Source organism: Lathyrus oleraceus, chromosome 3 (assembly GCF_024323335.1).
Source record: "Lathyrus oleraceus cultivar Zhongwan6 chromosome 3, CAAS_Psat_ZW6_1.0, whole genome shotgun sequence".
NCBI lineage: Eukaryota > Viridiplantae > Streptophyta > Magnoliopsida > Fabales > Fabaceae > Lathyrus > Lathyrus oleraceus.
In genome coordinates, this window is record NC_066581.1 from 198,425,137 (window position 1) to 198,443,934 (window position 18,798).

Below are 18,798 nucleotides of genomic sequence, written 5' to 3' on the forward strand. Positions count from 1 at the left end.
TTCGAAATGACCCTCAGGCTGGATCACTGGAACACGATTCTCAGGCTGAATCTTCGAACTGACCCTCAGGCTGGATCACTGGAACACGATTCTCAGACTGAATCTTCAAAATGAACCTCGGGCCGGATCACTGGAAAACGATTCTCAGGCTGAATCTTCAAAACGACCCTCAGGCTGGATCACTCACGCTTGATCCTCAGGCTGGATCTCATGACCTTGGTTGTAAAGTAATTCTTCAGTCTGCTTGGAAGAACCTGTTTATCAGCTTATGTGTATGCTTGATATGATATGCATGCAAATGCAAATGTTATGCATGGTGTAAAAAGAAATCTGCTTGGGGAAGCAAACTCCGGTAGGGAACAGATCGCTGTATCAATCCTTGAATGCTCTGTGGGGAATGATCCGTCTGCCGGGACCAATGAGCCACCAAAAATAAATTGGCTGCTTGAAAAGTTGACTTTGCGGGGGGAGTATCAACTATGGAAACTTTATTCGGCAAGACTCTGTGAGGAGAGTCTGTGGGGAAAACACTTCCTGGGGAAATGTCGTAGGAAACGACCTTTGCTGGGGATATGAATTTGCTAATCGCCCTCAAGCTGGGGATTAACAAATCTGTTAAAAATAATCTGCTGGGGAATGAGATGAACACTGGGAACACCACCCTCTCATCTGTTGGTTATGCAACCACTCCGCTGTTGCTAGGAAGATACAGTCTGACACTGTCAACTCCGCTGGGGATATATAGTCTGGATACTGTCAACTCTGGTGGGGAACATGCTCTGCTGAGGAGAGACTTTGTCAACCGCTTGGGGATGAGGATTCATGACTTGGCATCCGGTTCCTGTGACCTGCAACCAAAAATACACGTATGACTCGGGGGAATTACTCGGTTTGAATTCACCGTCCGGGATTAAGCACATTCAAAGCAATTTTAAATGTTTTCCTGTGCAAATAATCTACAAAAGCCACCATTATGTTCATATGCAATATGTTTTATCAAAAATTTGGACATTTTTGCAAACAAACTGATAAATGAAAAATAAAGAGGCTCTTTAACTGAATTATTCGACTCTTACTGGGGAGAAAATTTGTGCCAGGAATAGGCGAGGGTATCAGGAAGCTGATCCCTGAAAAGAGGTGATCGCTATAAAAAGAGAACTATCCTAATGGCAATGGGGATACGGGGTCCCACCGAGTTTCGACTCTGCTATGGCTCGTATGTCCTCAAGACGCTCTGCTCATCTTGCTTTCTGAAGTGGATGATTAGTCGATCTTTAACCTTCGAAGATTGCCGGATTGAATGAAACGGTGATATAACACTGATGAACTCAGATCACAGTCATTCGCTTATTCCCTAACTTTTGCCTGGATCGCCCCCTTTTCGGGTTTTCAATCCACCGGGATACCCTTTTTTGCCTGAGCCGCCCTTTCGGGTTTTCGACTCACCGGGTGTACATTTTTTATTTTTATATCCCTAATTTTTGCCCAAACCTCTTTATTCCTTTTTTTTGGTTCGTCGGGATGCCCTTTTTTTGCCTGGACTATTCTTTTTATCGTCCAGCGGGTCTATTTTATGCGAAGTATTTTTTTTAACTGCGTCTGAGTTAATAGGGGACGGGAATCCTTCGCCATCCATGGTTGTTAGCATCAAAGCTCCGCCATAGAAAATCCTTTTAACCACGTACGGACCCTCATAGTTCGGTGTCCATTTGCCCCTGTGATCTGTGTTGGGAGGAAGAAATCTTTTGAGTACCAATTCACCGACTTGATACCCCCGAGGGCGCACTTTCTGACCAAATGCTTTCTTCATTCGTCTCTGACCGAGATACGTCAATTCTGGGTACGTAGTTCCAGCATAGCACCTTAATCATCCAAGACAAGGTAAATAAAGCATCAACAAATTGGTTTTCTTCAAAAGAAAGTCAACAATCTTCTCGTGTAGTCTCTGTAAGGAGTCAGATGAGGCTGAGGTGTATACCATTTCCCGTTGGTTTGATTGATGACCAAAGCTGAATCCCCGTATACATCCAGGGTTTTAATCTGTATATTGACGGCTTCCTCAAGTCTTAGGATACAAGCTTCGTATTCGGCTTCATTGTTGGTGCAGGGAAAAGTTATTCTGGCACCAAATGGCATATGAACCCCCTTCCGGTGTGATCAACACTATACCAACTCCGCGACCATTGACGTGGACCGCCCCATCAAACATCATAACCCATTTGGATTCAGGGTCAGGCCCTTCCTCGGGGAGTGGTTCCTCTCAATCTTTCGATTTGAGAAACATGATGTCCTCATCAGGAAAGTCAAACCTCATAGGTTGATAATCATCAATCGGTTGCTCTACAAGATAGTCTGACAAGACACTTCCTTTGATGGCTTTTTGTGAAGGGTATTGGATGTCATACTTTGTCAGCATCATTTGCCACCTAGCAACCCTTCCGGTAAACGCTGGCTTTTCAAAAATATACTTGACTGGATCCATTTTTGATATCAATAGAGTCGTGTGAGTCAACATATACTGTCTTAGTCGGCGAGCAGCCCATGCCAAAGCGCGACAAGTTTTCTCGAGCAATGAGTATCTTTGTTCACAGTCGGTAAACTTTTGCTAAGGTAGTATATTGCATGCTCTTTTTGACCTGACTCGTCATGCTGACCGAGCACACAACCCATTGACCTTTCTAACACAGTCAAGTACATGATCAACGGTCTTTCCTCTCGGCCTGTAGACTTGCCCCGATCTTGATCTCTTTCTTGTCGTCTGCGGTACCGATGTTGACGGTCTCAATCACCTCCTGATAAGGTGTAATAGCTCGGTCCTCCTGTTTCAATAATCTGGCTAACCCTTCAGGCAATTCACAATCTTCCTCAACCCCTTCTTCGGCTTAATAGGTAGGATTGTCGAAGTCATACTTGGCCATAGCAGTGTCGTTAGTAGTGAGATCCGGGTGGTCCGCTCTGCATGATGGAGGATCATGCTTTACCTTAGAATGAGAGATTTTTTTTTTGGAAAGAAAGAAAAAACGAAAAAAGAAACATTGCCATTTTTTTTGTAAAAGTAAAAAAAAACTGAAAGAAAGAGAACACAAAATTGTTTGCAAAAGCCGTCCTTTATTGATGATAAAAATAATTGCGAAATGTAACTAAATGGATGGCCCTACAAATGAGCCGTTACACCTTGGGCAAAGTGTAAGACTTTATTATGCATGTAATAAAGGAAAACAATAAAAATCACTCTTTCAGTAGAGTAACCCGAACGGTTTTTTCAGACGACCAATTATCGAGCTTTTCTCCCGGGACACACGGGCGAATCCAGCTATCTAAGTCACAATCGCTGTCAGCCTTGTTTTCATCTGCAGCATTGACGATGTGGGGAGAAACCAAACCCCCACTGGAGAGAGTACCGGTTTCATTCTTCTGAGATCCCGGAGCATACCCCAATCCAAACTTGTCTTCTTTGATGTCTGGCTCCACAAATTTGCCCCAGCCTTGGGCATCACCAGCTTTAACCACTTCGACAGCTTGCTTGTATGAAGAGATAGAAGTCCCGACCTTCTCAAACTCAGGTGAAAAGACAGCTTCGGGCGCGACCTCATTGATGTTTATGGCTTCGAAGCCCTGACACAGCATCTCGTGCATCTCGCCGTCCATCTCTACATACTTAAATGTAGACAGGTGGCTAACAAAAATATCCTCTTCACCACAGACAGTGACGACCTGACCTTCTAGTTCATATTTGAGCTTCTGGTGGAGGGTAGAAGTAACAGCACCGACAACATGAATCCAAGACCGACCTAGCAGACAGTTGTAGGCAGACTGGATATCCATCACATAAAAGGTGCTCTCGAACACCTGCGGTCCAATCTTAACTGGCAACTCAACTTCGCCAAAGACAACTCTCTTAGAGCCATCAAAAGCCCTTACAACTAAATTACTCGGCCTCAGGGTGGCGTCATCGCAATCCAACTTCGTTAAGGCTTTCTTTGGAAGAACATTCAGAGAAGAGCCTGTATCAACCAAAACATGGGAAAGCATCACCCCTTTGCACTCCATTGTGATATGCAAGGCTTTGTTGTGATTCCTGCCCTCAGATGTCAGGTCATTATCGGTGAAACCTAGCCCCCGGCTAGCGTTTACATTGGAAACTACCGACTCCAGCTGGTTAACAGTTATCTCCGGTGGAACATAGGCCATATTCAGTACTTTCAACAGGGCTGCTCTGTGCACCTCAGAGCACATCAATAATGAGAGAATGGAGATCTTTGAGGGTGTCTGATTTAGCTGGTCGACTACCTTGTAGTCACTTTTCTTGATAATCCTTATAAACTCATCCACTTCCTTCTCGAATGCGGTCTTAGGAGGATCTTCCTCAGTAGTAACCTCTTCGGCGGCCATCTGTTTCCCTTTAGCCTTGGCAGCTGCCTTGGCTTCAGTATTCGCGCGTAATGTTGATGGTGCAAATAGGCATCCACTGCGAGTGAAGCCACCAACCCCTCCAACATTGTCTACAGCGGAGCTACCAATGTCAATGTCTTCACTGTTAACTTTCTGCCCCTGGCAGTAGATATCAGCCCCATAGTGCCACGGGATAGCCCTGTCTTTCTCATACGGAACGGGTCCTGGTATCGTGATGGTGATTGGACCAACCAAAGTCGGTTGAGGGCTGTCAGAGTAAATTGTAACTGGTGCTGGGCTTTCGATGTTCACCGTTGCTGGTTCTGTACTTTCTGGGAAATATATTGTTGTCGGAGCGAGTCTCTCGGGAACATATATTTCTTCAGGAGTGAAATAAAACGTTACTGTCGACACATCATTCTTCACTGGACGGGCCTGATCAAACTGAAGACAACCTTAATCTATCAGTTGCTGAATACCCCTTCTCAAACTGTCACATCCGTTTTCGGCAGCTTGACAATTTCTGTATTCTTCCCCACAGCCCGGGAAAATCTATCCTTTTAGAAGTCGGTCTTTAACCACCGATAGCGAAGTCTTCACCTTAGTCACATCAGAAACCAAATTCAAAGTTTCCCCACTATCAACAGCATTAATCCTCTGCCCGCCGTGAGCCGACATCGGGTTCTGGATAACATTAGGCACCGGAGCAAAATTGATAGCTTGGGCATCTCTCAAATCTTGTACCTTTAACTGGAGAGCCTTGCAATTATCTGTAGTATGGCCAGGTGCGTTGGAGTGAAAAATACATCTGGCGTTGACATCATAACCTCTAGGCAAATTATTGGGATCGATTGGTGGGGCCAGAGTTCTCAACGTAACCAAATTCATGTCAATCAGCTTGGGAAGTAATACTGAATAAGGCATTGGGATTGGCTCGATGACCCGGTCCGTCTGCCTTGGACGTTGTTGATAGTGTCTCTGCTGACCCAGATTACCTCCTTGTTGTTGATTGTTGTACCTGGGTTGTTGTTGCGGATGATATTGCGGTTGAGGAACAGGTGTTGGAATAGTGACTGCGGCCACTTGATCTTGATAATAATTAGGGCGTCCTCTACCCCTGCCTCTGCTGGCATACACAACGCTTGCCTCGCCTTCTTTTCTTCGCTGACCGTTACCAGCAAACGGTCTCTTGGGACCTGATGAGTTGGAAGCACTATTGTCTTGAATTCGACCCATCTTCAACAAACTCTTGATTCTTTCTCCAGCAATTACTATCTCTACAAAGCTGATTGACGGGCAAGCAGCCAATCTCTCAATATAATTGCCTTGAAGAGTGTTCATGAACATGTCCGCCATCTCCCTTTCAGACATAGGGGGTTGGACGGACGCAGCAATCTGTCTCCAACGCTGAGCATACTCTCTAAAGGTTTCCTTGGCAGTCTGAGACATACCTTGCAACAAGGTCCGATTTGGAGCCATGTCCAAGTTGTATTGATATTGCTTGACAAAAGCCTCTGCCAAGTCTTTCCAGCTCTTGATGGTAGTACGAGACAAATGAGAATACCATTCACGAGAAGCTCCAGTTAGACTGTCTTCAAAATAGTACATCCATAGCTTTTCATCTTCCGTGTGAGCTCCCAACCTTCCCAGATAAGATTGAAGATGAGTGCGTGGGCAAGAAGCCCCGTTGTATTTCTCAAAAGTAGGGGGTTTGAACTTGTGAGGAATCTTTACTCCCTGAACCAGACCAAGATTTGTGACATCAAAGCCTAAGGAATTTTGAGACTCCAAAGATTTGAGCTTCTCAGCAAGCTCATCCATACGACGAGTGGTCTCGAGGGCCTCGTCGTGCAAAGAAAATTGATCATACTGATAATCTTCAGTAACGGGGCGCCCGTTAATCCGAATTCCTTGATTCACATTGTACCTTCCGCCAATACCATTTCCAACATTCCCTGTGTTGCCAATACTACCCGGGTTTCCATCAGCATTTGCGTTACCCGCGTTACCAGTGTTCACAGGGTTATCAGCGTTCCCAGGGTTACCAGGGTTTCCCTCAGCATTTGGTATCTCCACCTCCGGATCGGGTCTCGGTTGCTCAACCAATTCCCTCAGCTTTTCCTGGCCTTTTTCCATACCAGTCATCAATGTCATGAACTGATCCATCCTTTCACGCATATCAACCAGCTCTTTCTGTACTTGGTCCATCACTAGCTGTGGACGATTTTCCTTTGTCAGGTACCTGTGGACTCGCTTGGGACCAATAACTGCCTGATACAGGGAACAAACATTAGACACTGCGGTGACACCTGCAAAACAGACAAGGGTTAATATGCATGGTATGCGATGCACTGCTTGTTCAGTTTTAAGGCACCCCCGTTTTGAAAGGGAATACCCTGCAAATGAATAAGCATGAGATGTTGGATACAAATATGCAGATGATGTTATGCAATGCAAAGGCATGTCAATCAGAATTGATGGATCCGCTTGAACATCTGTCAGGTTGCACTGCCTGGAGAGAAATTCACTGAGGAATATAATACAAGACCAAAACTCTGCTCCAGAAAACCGGGTTGGTTGGAGGTTAAGGTTTCCTGAATTTAGCCCGCCCCTCACTGGTAGGTTCTAAGAACAAAAGTTCGTCAGCTTCAGCCCTTCAGTCGCGAATAATACGTTTACCACTGAAGGTTTGGTATTATTACGGGATAAAAGACCTCCATTGACTCCCCTCAACAGGACATCCTAATAGCAAGTTCCCAGTCTCTGGATCCTCGGATTGAGCAGCGAGAATGCGCCCACCAGAGCTAACATAATCACGTCTCGGAGGAGAGACCTCGACTGAGTTCTCGGGAAATGGTCACCAGAGTCGACAATTTCTAGAGGAACATCCTGCCGTTACGGAACACCCGTAAGACATAATATATCCAAAAGAAACCTCGTCTGGGTGTGGTTCTTCACGAACGACTTAACGTAGCAACACGCCACACAAGCCTCATGATTATCCACTCTAAAACCTGTGTGTACACTCAAGCCTGGGTAATGGGCTTATCTCTCATAGAACACCCCATCCCAACAAACAAACAAACAGATCCAACAGATACAACAGATGCATGCAAGCAGGTAAGCAAATAAAGGTACAAAAGCATGAACACCCAATAAACAAGAAATCACACAAGCTAGGAGGGACTCGCTTAGGGAAGATGGACCAGCAAGAGGCCAACTTCTTAGTCTCCCTAGCAGAGTCGCCAGCTGTCGCAACCTGAAAAATACAGTGCGCGAAAAAAACAACCGGCGAAAGAAAATGACAGAAGAGTCGCCACCGTGCGTTATTCATCCCAAAGGAGGGAAAAGAAACGCTCGAAGTAAACCTGAAAAAGGAAAGGACAAGACGGGGTCTCGCAACCAAATCTTGGGTTCGGGAGTAGGTTATGCGAAGGGAAGGTATTAGCACCCCTACGCATCCGTAGTACTCTACGGGATCCACTTTTGTAGTTCTTGTCTAAAGGGTGTGAGTTTATCTTGTGCTGTTTACCAAAAAAAAGGGTTAAATGAAAATGACTCGCGCGGATGTCGCATCCACTGCATACGTATCTCATCTGAACATGAGAATTAGAGTCTTCGTAGCTCGGCTGACCCGGATTGGGGGGATGTGTGCTCGCTAAGACATCGCGTCTTATGCCTACGTATCTCATCTGGAATGAGAATCAGAGCAAGCCGTAGTTCGGCTAACTACGGGGTTATGGAGTGGGTTTTGGACGAACGACGTTACTACGCAATCTACCGGATGCTCGACCTTTGGAGACTTACTCGCCTGTAGTAGAAGGAGTTAACGTGTTGCTTTGGGTTTTAGGGTTTAGGATGCTCAAGGGCAAAAAGGCAGTCCTTGACGAAGGAACCGCGCTACCTGCAGGGATACGAACACATACAAAACAAACATGTATAAAGTAAATGTGCCAACAAGGGGCTCAGAAGTAAATAAACAAAAGAAAACAAATGCCTCCTATCGAGGTCTTCCAGCTAAGAAAGCGATAAAATGCGGAAAAGAGGTAAAAGTACCACACGGATAAAGATCCGAAGTAACAGCAATTAAAGGAGTAAGAAACCCAGGGATCTCCCAAGCTAATGCCATCAAAGAAAGGTGAGTCAGTACAGGTAATTGGAATGAACCTCCAGGGGGTATCCCACAAATAAAGTGGGAAAACCACGCAAACCATCTCTGCAAGAGTCCGTGAGCCCTCACAAAAACTCAACAAAAGGGTTAGTGAAACACGATAAGCATTTTTTTCATGGATAACAATATGGTTTCAGAAACCTCAAACCCTGTGGCATACATTTCAGAAATCATGTGATTAAACATTCAAGGCATAGGTTTCACCCATTCATGCATAATTAAATCCGTGGGCAAAAACATAATGAAATTCATCCATCATACCTCATACATTCAGATGATCCAAATTAAGAGCATAAAATTATGGGAATGAGGCAAACCTGATGGGAGAGACCGGTTGAAATGTTAGGGTTTGCGTGAGATGGGGGTTGCTCTGAGTTCTCTGTCAGGTTCCTCTCCAGGTTTTGTCCAGGGTTTTGTTTCAAGGAAACCTCAGAGTATTTTGCTTCTCTCCCTTTTTCTGTCTGATCTCCCTCTTTTATAACCTGATTTTCATGGCTTTGTGGGCTCAAATGAGAGAGGTCCAAGTCCAAGTTTTTTTATTATATTTTATTTATTTATTTTTTATTATTTTTATTTATTTATTTATTTATGTTTCGTTTTTTTTATTTATTTTTTAAATAAAGTTTCTTGGATCTAATTCTGATTGACATGATGAAATGCAATATGAAATGCTAAATGAATGCATGAATGAGGAGGGCAAATTTTGGGGTGTTACAAGACCCTTTAAGAACTCATACTCTTGCAGCTTTTTTAACAGAAATGTCATAGGAATATTCACCTTAGCAACTTCTCTAACCAATTCAATACATTCTTCTTCCTCAATCACATTAATCGTCGACTCGTAATGAACAGGTAAATGGTTTATTTTCAAATTAGGTTGTTCTTCATAGAAAGATAAAATCTTTTGGTCAATAAGCTCTTGCACTTTGGCTTTAAAAAGTCTACAATCCTCAGTAGAATGTGTTATATATCCAGCGTGAAATGCACATGAGCAATTAAGGTTATGTCTGGAACGATAAGGGAAACTGGCAGGTGGAATTTCTTTGGGCACAATTACACCTACGTGGACAAGGTATGGTAGCAGTTGAGTATATGGTACCAGGATCTTATCATATTGAGGACTTCTTCCATCTTGATTATTACTCCATGTCCTATTCTACCTACGCCCTTGGTTTATGTTATTCTACACATGCCATTGGTTTTAATGAACCTGAATCTGGGGAGACCACTGATGTTGAGGAGCTTGAGACAGGTCATGAGGTTGTGGTTGATACTGGAACAATAGTTGTTGGTATTAGGCAACAACAACATAGGGATATGGGTAGTATGGCATGAGAGCAATATGAGTTTGAAATTGGGGGTGGATGTTTGCCATGACAGCACTGGTCTCCTCTTCCTTTTTCTTAACGAAGCTAGCTTGCGGTTTCTTGGCCACTGCCTGTTGATTAACAATGCCAACAATCTTCCCAATTTTCAAGCCATTATCGATACGTTCGCCGATTGTCACAACGTCAGATAAATTTGATGACATACTACCAACCATTTTTTTGAAGTACAACCCCTGAAGTGTACTCATGAAAATGTCAACCAGTTCGGTGTCCGACAAAGGAGGTCTAACACGAGCAGCCATTTCTCACCATCTTTGAGCATAATCTTTAAAAGTTTCATTCATTTCTGAATCTGATTTTGTAACTGTAGTCTTGTAGGAGCCATGTCCAAGTTGTATTTATACTGTTTCAAGAAGCTTTCAGATAGGTCCTTCCAAGATCGGATCTTGTTGCACTCGAAGACCATATACCAGTCAAGAGGTGCCCCTGACAGGCTATCTTGAAAGCAATGAATGAGTAATACATAATCCCATTCCCCCAAATCTTCCCTCCCGTTTTCACTTTTCTTCTGACCTTTAGCTTGAGATTCATCTGCATTCATTCATGCCTCATACATGTGCATCATTCATTCATGTTAACACTTTCAAACAATCATCATAAATTCAAAGCTTATGGTTATTTATACCTAACAAGAGCTAGGGTTTACTCGATGATCAAGCCCTAGGGATGTGGAAAGCCCATCATTTGGAATAAAGGGGTGAAACCCTAATTTCTTGTTGCTTGGGACCTTGGTTCATGAAGATTGCAATCGTGGTATTCAGTTATGCATAAAACCTTAATTCTTGACTTTGGAACTCATGGAACATGTGGTTTGCCTTAATGGGCTTGTGTTTAATCACCAAACCCTAATCTTGGGGCTTTTGTTGGAGATTTGATTATGGAGCCTTAGTGCTTTGTTTGAGGTCCTTGATTTGATGGTTGGCATCATGAAACCCTAATCATGGATACCTGACATTTGTGGACCATGTTGGTTTGACTTTTGATCTTGGGATTGACTGAAATCCTAATTCATTGGAGTGTGGTTCTTGAACACCATGTCATGCATCATCAATCATCAAGTGTGTTATTTATTCATGGAAGTCATTCATCAAGTTGATCATTTGATCTATATTTGGGCATCATCTTTTGCTTTTAGAATAAGTCTTTTTCAATGCTCTCCGATTCTCCTTTGTCATACTTAGGAACATGCAAGTGTCACTAATTTCAAGAATCATTGAACGTCATAACCATGCAATGATGACATAATCTTCTGTATCTCACTTCTGAAACTTGGGATATGTCTTGTTTAGAGGTTTTTCTGTTAGGTGTTATGATTTCCCTTTACCATTCAAGATTGTTTTCATGAGTTGGTACCATTTCAAATAATTCTTTTCTTGCAACTTGCAAACCGGAGGGATGTTTGGTAATTTTGATTCTGACTTGTAATCACCTGTTTCATCTTTAACAGCACCGTCCATGAAGAACAATTTTTTTTAAATGTGAATAGTGCCTCTGCGATGAACAATGATGTGGATGAATAGTCTTTCCAACGATGAACAATACCACACGATGAACAATATTTCGGAGATGAACAATCCTTGCAGTGAACAATGATTATGAAAAAAAATGACAATGACGACGGCTAGGGGTTTGATAAAGTAACCACAATTAAGGCGGCTAGGATTTTGAAAAAAGAACGAAACTAATTCGGGGTTTTGAAAAAGGAATCGCAATTAAGGTGACTAAGTTTTTTTATGCGCAAGTGAAACTCTTTCAAACGAGAGCTCGTGATCCCATATTTGAATCTAAATATTATTGATAATTAATGATTACACAAACACTAATCTCTTTAAATAGAATATTCTGATTTAATGAGTTTTACTAAATACTCAAACCTAAATTTCTAATAATATGAAAGTAACAATAATAAATAATATTAAAATAACAATAATAAAACTATTATTTATAACAATTACAAACTCGCCTAAGACATTAAGAGGTGTAATTAAACAAGAGAGTTATCCGTAAAGAAATTGTATGTAACTAATGTGTTAGTTGTTACTAGAGGAATAATATATGGAATAGCCACAATTATTAAATATGAAAAAATCAAATATTCCAAAAGGCCCAATAGTTTTTAATATCTAATAAATTTAATCTATTTTACTATAATTAAACTCTTATGAAAACCTCGAATAAATATCTTTAGTATAATAGTATTATTCAGTTGAAATTGAGTAATTTCTATAAATACGAAATTTTAATTTATTATTTGCCGACGATTTAGAGCACTTAGCTAAATTATTCATCACTTATGCAGATGGATTACACGAGAGTCAGCATGCATTGGAAGGCAAAGTAATGATGCTCCTTTTGAGTTAGCGCACTCAAGAACATCATAAAAGTGATAGATGAGTTGCTGGCCATGACTTAATGAATGCAAGGTATTAATGCAGATAGTTTGTGCATGATTGAAGGATGAAAGATATTATGTCATGCAAGGTATTAACGTATAAAGATTATGCATTATAGAAGGATGAAGGTGTTCTAATAATGCATGCATGGACAAAAAATGCAGGAGGATAACAGCTAGAGAGAAGGGGGAGTTTCTCTCTCATGCATTGGTAATCATCTCTCTAGATATAAAGACTTGCTTGTGATGCAAGTAAATTGCCTTTGTTGGTAATTACTTTGTTTGGTTATATATAAACCTCACCATTTATCTCTACTTTCTCTCTCATGGTGAACATATACTTGACATTTGTTCTTAATTTTCCACCAAAATGAAGCCTGTTGTGAATTTTATAGAAGAATTTTATACACATTTATTAGATTTATAGTCAATAAATATATATATAGGAACACTAAATAGGCGTTTGTCTTTAATAAAACTCAGAATTAATTTTTCTTCCTGAAATGAAATTGACTGTTACAACTAATGTTTGTAAAAATGGACCACTTAATTTACTCATTCATATTGATAAGATTGAAATAAAAGCAGCGTGCAAGGGAAGATATGTATAATTTAAAATCTAGAATCAAAACTAAAGTAATGGTTCACATCATGTGAAATAACTCAATAGCCTATGCATTCAACTCCTCAAGACCAAATGAACTACTGAGTTCAATACAAGCTTCTCTGATTTCCAAACAATTCAAGAGAAAAAGACCTAGAGTTGTTAAAATTCAATTCTATATAGATTATATATATAGTTATCTGTCAATCTGTACATAGAGAAAAGATCATTAAATTTATAATGTTAAAGAGAAATTAAGAAGCTACAAATTAAGGACCATATATTTATATATATATATATATATATATATATATATATATATATATATATTATATATATATATATATATATATATATATATATATATATATATATATATATATATATATATATATATATATATATATATAGCTAAAGTTAGCTTTAGGTGGGGAAGGTAGTATTTGGCACAAGCCACTGCATGCTAGTCTTGACGAGGGCGTGCCAACCAGAGAGAACTCAATGCTCGCATGCGATGGAAGTACTCCGCCATGGCAACAAAACATCTCGCTGCTTGTCGCGTCGTTAGGATCTGATTCAGACGGTGAATGATTTGGTGTCGTAAATTATCTGCCTGTTAGTTCAATTCAAATCTCAAACATGTTATTTATGTTATTTTGATAATGCATATGTTATATGTTTGTGTGTGTGTTGGAAATTCCAGCTTCTGCTTCTAGATTCAACTGAAAATAAATAATAAAAGTTTCAATTGTCGACAAAAAAAAAAGGTTAGAAAGGAAACTAGAACAAGGCATCTTTTCTCTTAATTTCTACCTTTGAAACTCCAACAATTGGGTTTCTACTTTCTATAGTCAAATTTGGGCCATCTATAACATTAACACTCTTCATATATAGAAAAGTAGACTAGTACAAGTTTTTTCAAAACCTTGTTAATTAGTAGAGACTGTAAGACTAATATTATGTATTGTTTCCAAAGAATGTGTGCGTGTGTGTGTGACTATAGCTCAATATACAACTAGGACAAATGCTACAAATTGGTCAAAACTAAAGACTAGATGAGGTTATAGAGGAATAAGAAAAATGTTTACTTGTGGTACTAATATTCATAATCACTATAATTACTTGAGTCAGTATTATCCTACTTTTTTGTAGTCAAAATTCAAAAAGAGTGGTTATGGGGAAAGGTCTATAAATGGTGTCTTCAAGTCAAACGGTTATGACCATGACATCACATTAGATATGGGGCTAGTATCGGTGTAGGACCACTGATTTCAAATGTCACGTGTATAGGATACACATTACCAACTTTACAAATTCATCAATATCAATAAAATGCTCATTATAATAACATAATATCATAAATAGGGGTAATTCAAGTATTTTAGTTAGTCAAAATATATGGTAATGTACCTCTCTGACAAAACTTTCAAGAGTGGAAAGCTTGTTCATGGCCCTAGCCAATTGTTCCATGTAGTTAGTCATATTCGGAGGATAGCTCAATGATTCTGATGTTATAGTTTCTGAAAGAGATTGATTGAAAGCTTCGAGTCCTTGTGAGAGAGCATCTTCTCCTTCTTGTGTAGATTGTTGCAATCCGTATATACTCATTATTTGTTGCTCGGTTATAGGCTCAATTTGACTCACAATAATCTAAAATACACGTAAGATTAAATTAAGATAATCTTCAACTTACATTATGGGCATATCATAAATGTTAAGTATGGTTGTCAAATCATGTAATTCAATGCTTTGGGACTAATTAGAGATTGTTTATCATGATTAACTACAATACAAAAGAGACATAGGTATGGAACTTGTTCTTTTTCTTTACTAAATTTCTTAATCATTCTTCATTTCCACGCAAGAATATTTGGGTTAAAGGTATGCTTTTATGGAGATGAAGCCTAACTCTACCATACATTATGGTTATCTTTCATCATTTCATTGATTACATTAAATGTTTGAGCTTATAGCATCATCAACTTCACCTTTTGAATGATTAAACGTTACACCAATTCCATCGCCATTCTCCGCATCAAAGTTATCATGTATGCTAAATTCAATATTTTGTCATCATGGCATGACATGAATGAACCGAACCATTGGTTAATGAAGACAGTAATAGTGTTATATGTTACCTTGATGAGTTCAGAAGGTTTGAATCCACCAATCCACAAGAAGCAACGTTCGGCCGGGGTCACCCACAGGCCAGAAACAAGATGGAATATGTCTGCTTTTGCAACTAGGCTCTTGAGATGCATTAGTTGATCATATTGTGCCAGGAATTTTTCCACAAACATTCTAAGCTCATCCTCATGAATGTGCTCTTGAACCGCCGCTCTTAGTTCGCATACTAATCGGTGGTGCTCCTCTAGCCATCTTGCATATTCCACATCAAACATTGCAGCCTCTGAAATATTCATGTAATGAAAAAATCATTGTGTAGTTATATACGAGATTAGAATAGTTAAACACGCATTGTGAGGGAAGATATAAACCTGAGCTAATGCTATTCATTGAAATAGGAAGGTTTTGTTCTCCTCCCAAAACTGCACCTCCACCAAAGAACATGCCCTAAAAGAGAATCATGCAATTGAAGTTTGGGTTCAGAAAAAATGATTATGAATTTCTTTTGAATAGAATCTTACTTGATTTCTAGCACGCTGTAACTCTTGTTCCATTTGACTAAGCCTGATTCTGCTTGACTCAAGCTGCTGAATATATGCCTGTGAAAGAGAAATAAAGAAAGATGCTATTCATAAAAGTGTAAAAAACTCAACACAAATATGGAAATTCATTATCTTGTTGTGGATTCATGTACCTTTTTTCTCAACCTGCTTTTTCTAGCTGCTTCTCTATTCTGAGCAAGTCTTCTCAGTGTCTGTGCAATGCAATGCAATGCATAACATTTTATAAACATATAAACCAGAAATAAAAAATAGTAACAAAATTGAAAAAAGAAAATGAGAGAGTAGTAGTAGTAACCTTGGGATCTGGTGTTTTAGGTCCTTCATGTTCAGAACTTGAAGTTGGACCCTTGCCATGATTTCTCTCTGGCTGCTATAAGGTAGGTGATTAATTAGATAAACAAAATGATTATAATAATAACAACATCTAGCAATAATTGATATCAGTAGCTTAATAATTTAGCTCAAAGATGCTACCAACTTTTATTCTTGTTCTTTTTCCATTTTTATTATAGACATATTTGTTTAATATATTGATTTTGAATACATACCTTGACAATTTTGGATGGTTCAGAGACAGATACGACTTGTTTTGGTAGGTTGAGTTTTCTTGATCCAGTTGTTTCCTGAGAAAGTAACAAAAACTTGGATGATTAAGCGTAACAAAATGAAAGAGAAGTGTAGTAAGTACTAGTGTAACACAATTGACAGTGATATTATAATTATTAATTACACCTTTGAATTGGATGATGATGGCTCTACGTGCATAGGCTGAGAAGGAAAAATGTTAAGAGTTGGTGGCCTCATTCCTGATGTTGAATTCTCTGCAGAAAGAAACACACAAAAATGCAAAACAAAATGATTACACAACAAGAGTGAGTTAGATGCAAAGAAAACAAGACAAGTGTGAGCAATATATAATGAAAATGTGTATTTCATTTTTTTTCCCCACTCCTTTTTGGTTTTTTCTGCAGAAAGGATCTGGTCAAAGGTAGTACTACTGCTCTCAGATATGATTCTGATGTACATGGTTTTGGTGTGAGGCATAAAGATTCTCTATAACAGACTAAAAGTGAAAGAAAAAGAGACCCTCTTTTTGAATTTGTGATTAAGAAAAAAATAAAAGCTTACGTTTTTGGTCTTGAATACTTGATGGATCAGTTTGTTCATTAAGATAGAGAAAAAGTGCTTGATCCAATTCACCCAAATCATAAGCTGAATCTTTAGTTCTGCCATCACATAAACAAACAAAAAGTAAAACACAATCAATGGTTCATCTTGATATATACATGAAAGAAACTCACATGAAGTTTCCAGGGAGAGAGGTTGATGAAGAAGATTGCATCATTCCAAATGAAATTTGATTATCTGGTTGATGATGCTGATGATGATGTTGTGATGGTGGGAGTGGTTCTAGTTGAGTAGTGGTTTGGTTTGGTTTTTCAACACTTGAAGCCATATATATAACAAAAAGAAACAAACAACCTAAACACTTTGTCTGTTTGTTCTTGTTTCGTAAGCTTCATGAACTATGAAACCGCCTTTTGTTTCTTCTACTTAAAATCATTTTCAATTTTCCACGGAAAAACAGAGAGAGAGAGAGAGAGTCGGTTATGTAGTTATAATTCAAGAGATATAGCTACAAAGAGAAGAGATAGAGATAGAGAGAGATTGAATTCAATGCAAAGAAGTACTAAAAGACAAGAATTCATTTCCTATTATTACTCCTTTTTTGCTACTTTCTCTCTCATATATATGGCACTCAAAATTAGATGATTTTCTGCAAACATAAAAACTTTATTTTCTCATCATAAAGCGGTCCTCTTCACGAAAAACCATAGAAGAAGAACAAGAGAATATGTTTTTGTTGTGTTTTCTTAGAGAGGAAAAAAGATTAGAGTTTGAATTGTTGGATTGAAAATAACTTAATAAAAGCTTTCTTGTGTAGCCTTCTTATTATTCTAGGCTGAAATGACAAAAATGCCATCTTTTATTTTCAACTCTATGGCATTTTATTTCATGCAAACTTACACGTAGATCCCTAAGAATATTATCAAAAGTCAATCACATATTACCTCTATTTTTTATATATATATATATATATATATATATATATATATATATATAATATATATATATATATATATATATATATATATATATATATATATATATATATATATATTCAATCACATATTACCTCTATTTTTATTATATATATATATATATATATATATATATATATATATATATATATATATATATATATATATATATATATATATATATATATATATCAAAAGTCAAATTTTCACACTTATTATATAATTTAATATCAATGAATATTTATATTTAAATATTTCATAGCTATAGAAAATAGTAGGCATTTCCCATCAAATTTTACAATGTCTAATACAATGAAACTAACCATAACCATAGGTGCATACATTAAGCAATAAAATATAAACCAATTATAAATATTTAAAATTTTAAACAAGTAGTTAAGAGATCCATTCTCAATATTTACCTTTAAAAAATTAGTTGATATGCGTGCATTTATTTGTGGGAGTTTTCTCGGGATTTAGTGTTTGTTCGGGTGGCCTGAGAGTTTCTCATCTTCTGTAAGTTTCTTATCTTCTCTAGGATGGTTCTAAAAGGCGGAGTCAAGGTATTATGAGTTAAGTGAGATGATGTTTGAAAAAAATAAGAGTTTTAAGGGGTTTAGGGATTAGGGATCAAAGTTTAGTAAAAATTTTTTTAGTAAGTGGGAGATTATGTTCATCGTTGATCATCATTCTTTATAGAGGATATTGGTGTTGTCTAGATACGCCCTTCAAGTTTTAGAGTCTCTTAGGGAGGAGAGAGGGGGTTGTGAGATTGTCTATAGTCTCTTGTTGGTGGATGAATGTTTCTCTTCTTAAGGCGGAGAATTGTCAATTTCATCATTTACAAAATTTGTTTGGGATGACATGAATGACATGAAGACTAGTTGTTGGCATGTTGTGTGGGTTGGATTGATCCATCAAGTATTTCTTTTGAGAGGTTGTTTCTTGTTTCGTAGAAGAAGATTTTGAAATATGAGGGAGTGGGTTATGAATGTCAGGGTTTGAAAGTTTATGTGGATGCTTTCTTTGTTGGTTTGGGAAGAAGGCCTCTTGGAAGAG

General features: G+C 38.6%; 1 protein-coding gene across 2 annotated transcripts; it reads right to left on the reverse strand.

Moving 5' to 3' along the window:
• Positions 1–13,352: 13,352 nt before the first annotated feature.
• Positions 13,353–17,540, reverse strand: LOC127126254 (bZIP transcription factor TGA10). Of its 2 annotated transcripts, none has more exons than XM_051055144.1 (11): positions 16,939–17,540; positions 16,766–16,863; positions 16,370–16,458; positions 16,186–16,260; positions 15,933–16,004; positions 15,769–15,828; positions 15,596–15,673; positions 15,446–15,521; positions 15,086–15,357; positions 14,358–14,597; positions 13,353–13,560 (listed from the first exon to the last, which is right to left on the reverse strand). In XM_051055144.1, the coding sequence occupies exons 1-11, from the start codon at positions 17,091–17,093 to the stop codon at positions 13,411–13,413; spliced, it is 1,365 nt and encodes a 454-aa protein (XP_050911101.1). In that variant the 5' UTR covers positions 17,094–17,540; the 3' UTR covers positions 13,353–13,410. The 2 variants fall into 2 exon arrangements, with proteins under 2 accessions (XP_050911101.1, XP_050911100.1); XM_051055143.1 differs by having other exon boundaries at positions 15,933–16,007.
• Positions 17,541–18,798: the final 1,258 nt, after the last annotated feature.

Bases quoted from the DNA above. Each gene is read 5' to 3' on its own strand.
- LOC127126254 (XM_051055143.1), bottom strand. From the start codon at position 17,093: ATGGCTTCAAGTGTTGAAAAACCAAACCAAACCACTACTCAACTAGAA. The intron at 16,459-16,765 runs GTAAGCTTTTAT...TTCTTTCTGCAG, and splicing joins AAGTATTCAAGACCAAAAAC to AGAATTCAACATCAGGAATG. The intron at 15,522-15,595 runs GTAAGATTCTAT...ATTCTCTTTTAG, and splicing joins TACAGCGTGCTAGAAATCAA to GGCATGTTCTTTGGTGGAGG.